The sequence below is a fragment of the Amphimedon queenslandica genome, unplaced genomic scaffold (genome assembly GCF_000090795.2).
Source record: "Amphimedon queenslandica unplaced genomic scaffold, v1.1 AMPQUscaffold_13301, whole genome shotgun sequence".
NCBI classification, from domain to species: domain Eukaryota; kingdom Metazoa; phylum Porifera; class Demospongiae; order Haplosclerida; family Niphatidae; genus Amphimedon; species Amphimedon queenslandica.
In genome coordinates this window covers 16,622-20,201 of record NW_003546463.1, presented here as the reverse complement: position 1 = coordinate 20,201, position 3,580 = coordinate 16,622, and the positions used below count along the sequence as shown (strand labels likewise).

Here is a 3,580-nt window from a genome sequence, read left to right as displayed (position 1 = left end):
CTTCTGTTGCTGCAAGCCTTAATGCTCACAAAGGCTCGCATGGTGGGTAATTGCCTGACCCGAGTTGCATAGGTAATGCAGCATACCTATTTATCTCAAGCAGCTGATTGTGCCACAGCTATGGTCCGTCCAAATTCTAGTAATAGGACTTAGTTAGCTTCTAGGGTGTAGGTTAGGTTCTAGGAGTAGGCCGTAGGATACATTGTTAGGTTTAGGTCCTAGGGACTGGGCGGACCAATTTGCTGTGTGGAGGCGGACCCCATGCTCGGGGCAAATGCAGCTCTGCTAGCCTCGGGTTCAGTTTGACCACCATTTATTTGTGTTGCAAGCTTAGGGGGTGTGGCCCATACGAAAGTTACCAACCCTACCTTCTTTTTACCCTTTCGTAGTTTGTAAGGTTTATATATATTTTTGAGCTTCATAGGATATTAATATAAATTGAAGTATTTTTTAGGTATATATTTACGATATAATGAAATCTGTTATTCCAATAAATCCTATTTTTGGGATAGTAGTGTCAATGCAGTTACTGAAGCTATATCATGTGTGTTACCTGGTACTAGTCTAACTACTGGTCAGTGGGTTAGAGTTGATGATCCTGATCATCCTGTTGACTGTAACAGTAATAGTGACTGTGATCCTTTTCGCTGTACTTCTGTCACTTCACCTAATGCTACTCTCAATCTTTATCTTGCTCAGGGACTATCAGCAGAGCAAGAAGGCTGGTACAAGTGTTGTCTACTCACTGATTGTTCAGATCCTAACACTAACATCATCTTTGCTAATATATTCAGTAAGAGGAGACTATTATCACTTACTAATTTAATAATTTTCATTTGTAGGATTTGCAGAGATAGAATCATTTACTGTTGCTGATTTTCCTTCTGATATGACAGTATATCCTCAGGAATACAAACTGAATTGTGTTAAAATTGGATTCTATTTGTATGGTATTAGAATGAGCATCAATAGTATTGCACTGGTTAATTATGCTAATTGTGATGATAGATTAAATAATTATTGTTCTGGTACTGCATTAGTTAGTAGTACCAACACAATAAGATATACCGTTGCTATCACATGGAATGGAATGACTGTCAGTAATGGATCAATTAGTCAACCAACCACTGGAGATCAAATGTACCAGTGTGTACTGGATAATCCTTCTAGTGGTAATGATAGAACCCGTACTTTAACCATAAAAGGTAATGTCTATAAAATGCACATGCAATTTTATATAACTAATAATTATATTTGTATCTTTTCTTTTAGTTCCAGCAACTGCTCCCTCTTCTCTTACTGTGGTCAACAAGACGACTACCACTATCACTGTCAGTTGGACTGCACTTGATTTATCTGATGCTGATGGATATGTAGTCAATGTCACTAATGACACAGACACTGTGCAGACAGTACAGTTGGAGGGAAGTAGTAATAATACAATCACACTGAATGGACTGAGAGTACTAACAACTTATAGCATCACAGTCAGAGCCTATCAACAATTACTGGGACCTGCTAGTGCAATCAGTGTACAGACTTCAGGTATATATTGCTACTGCACCTTTTAATGTACTTGTAACATTACTGATGTATTTCTAGTTATTAATTCAATTAATTGGGCTCTAGTCTCATCCATTACTCAACTCAATAGCACTCGATATCGTATTGATTGTATCACAACTACTGATATAGATCCTTCAACTGATGTTTACTGGTTAGTGAATGGAGTGATGATGAGTAACTCAAACTATTCATCAATTGATGTCCTGACATACAACAACACACTACTGGTATATCCTGATCCACTGGGAGTTTCAGTTAATGTTACCTGTATAGCAATGATTGGAGGAGTCAACTACAGTCTATCTGTGATGTTACATGGTATGATTATATTTGAATCAATGGTAGATACCTTTGTCTCTTTTCTAGCTCCAAGTGGTCCTCCAAATAGTGTAAGAATCTTTATATTGAATGCTACTAGTATCAAAGTGAACTGGACTACTTCATCAGAGGCTAATGGATATGTGATTGAGTATACTACTGGAGGTGTAACCAGGGATTTAGTATCTACTAGTGAAGATGAATTTTTAATAACAGATCTCTCAACAATGAGTACCTATACCATCAGTGTGTACTCATATATAGATCTTCCTTCAGTTAATAGTACAGTAACAGTGTTAAAATTTGATGGTGAGTTATAATTATCATTGGGAGAATGTAACTGATATTTGTTCTAGTTCCTAGTCCAGTAACTAGTCTCTCAGTATCTAATGCCTCAACCACTGGTATTACAGTGAACTGGATTATTCCCAGTAGTGACAACTATGTAGCATACTACACCATCTCCTATACTCCATCTTGTTCCCAGTTCTCATCAGTGAATGAGATAGTATCTGTTGCTTCTCATCAGTCCACTACAACATACAGTTATACATTAATAGGTCTGTACAGTGGTATGAACTATACCATCACAGTGAGAGCTGGTAATGTACTAGGAGCATCAAATTCAAGCATCATATCAGCTAAGACATCATTATCAAGTAAAAATATATTGCTGATTTCCTGTGAAGCTTGACAATATTTCTTCACTATAGTACCTGTAGGTGTACCCTCATCTCTTCATGTTAATCCAAACACTAATAGGATTATGTGGAATGAGATCAATTGTTCTCAACTCAATGGTAGATTCGTTGAATATAATGTACTCATTGAAAATATATATCTCAATGAGCTGGTGTTTGGTGCAGCATACAACATTAGTGTAGCTGCTGTCAATCCTGTTGGAAGAGGTCCCTTTAGTGATCCCATTGTTGTAGAGATTGGAGGTATATCTAATCATAATAATTGTGACTTAATTGCAAATAAAACTTTCTATAGCTAGTAATATTTGTGATGCATCTAATGAAGGTGGTGCTGCTATCGGACTTGCAATTACTGTAGCTTTATTGATCATTCTATTAGCTATTAGTCTTGCTGTCCATATCTACTGTTTCATAAGGTATACTATTAATAAACACAAGAAAAGTTATATTAATTTATAACTCATTTCTAAAGATTAATGTATCCCACTATTGTTGAAACAAAAACAAGTAAATCCATTGCCAAAGATGAAAATAAGTTAGTGCTTTTAATAATGCTGATATGTGACCATAATTGACAAAAGGTACCTTATGGCGGGTAGTGAAATTTGTCTTTCTAGCCTAAGAAATCCAACTTCCTGAGCCCCATTTATCATAAAATTACTCCACAGGATGCAAAAAGTTACCATGAAACTTTTAGAAACAATGATTGTCTAACAAAGCACTCACAGGTTGATATTTTCCATTATAACGATCAATTTTAAAATCCGCCATAAGGGCCCTTTTGTCAATTATGGTCACATATTATGATTGTGTGTGACACAGAATTATTGACATCAAAATGAAAGAATGTGAATCGTATGGTCTTCATGAAATAAGTAAAGCAGTGGTGTATGAGGAGTGTTTGCCTGCTGATGATCTATTTCCTGTTGTTAATGAACCTACTACTGAAGCATTATACAACTAGTTGAAGCATGATACAACTACTGTCATTGTTA

General features: G+C 36.1%; 1 protein-coding gene across 1 annotated transcript; it reads left to right on the top strand.

Moving 5' to 3' along the window:
- The first annotated feature begins 2,430 nt into the window (after window positions 1-2,430).
- On the top strand, window positions 2,431-3,160 carry LOC109583524 (uncharacterized). Its single transcript, XM_019998911.1, has 4 exons — window positions 2,431-2,543; window positions 2,598-2,828; window positions 2,881-3,001; window positions 3,058-3,160. The coding sequence occupies exons 1-4, from the start codon at window positions 2,459-2,461 to the stop codon at window positions 3,158-3,160; spliced, it is 540 nt and encodes a 179-aa protein (XP_019854470.1). The 5' UTR covers window positions 2,431-2,458.
- The last annotated feature ends 420 nt before the right edge of the window (window positions 3,161-3,580 follow it).

Excerpts from the sequence above, each read along its gene's own strand:
- LOC109583524 (XM_019998911.1), top strand. The coding sequence starts at position 2,459 with ATGAACTATACCATCACAGTGAGAGCTGGTAATGTACTAGGAGCATCA. Across the intron at positions 2,829-2,880 it reads CATTGTTGTAGAGATTGGAG|CTAGTAATATTTGTGATGCA; the intron begins GTATATCTAATC and ends AACTTTCTATAG. Across the intron at positions 3,002-3,057 it reads CATATCTACTGTTTCATAAG|ATTAATGTATCCCACTATTG; the intron begins GTATACTATTAA and ends TCATTTCTAAAG.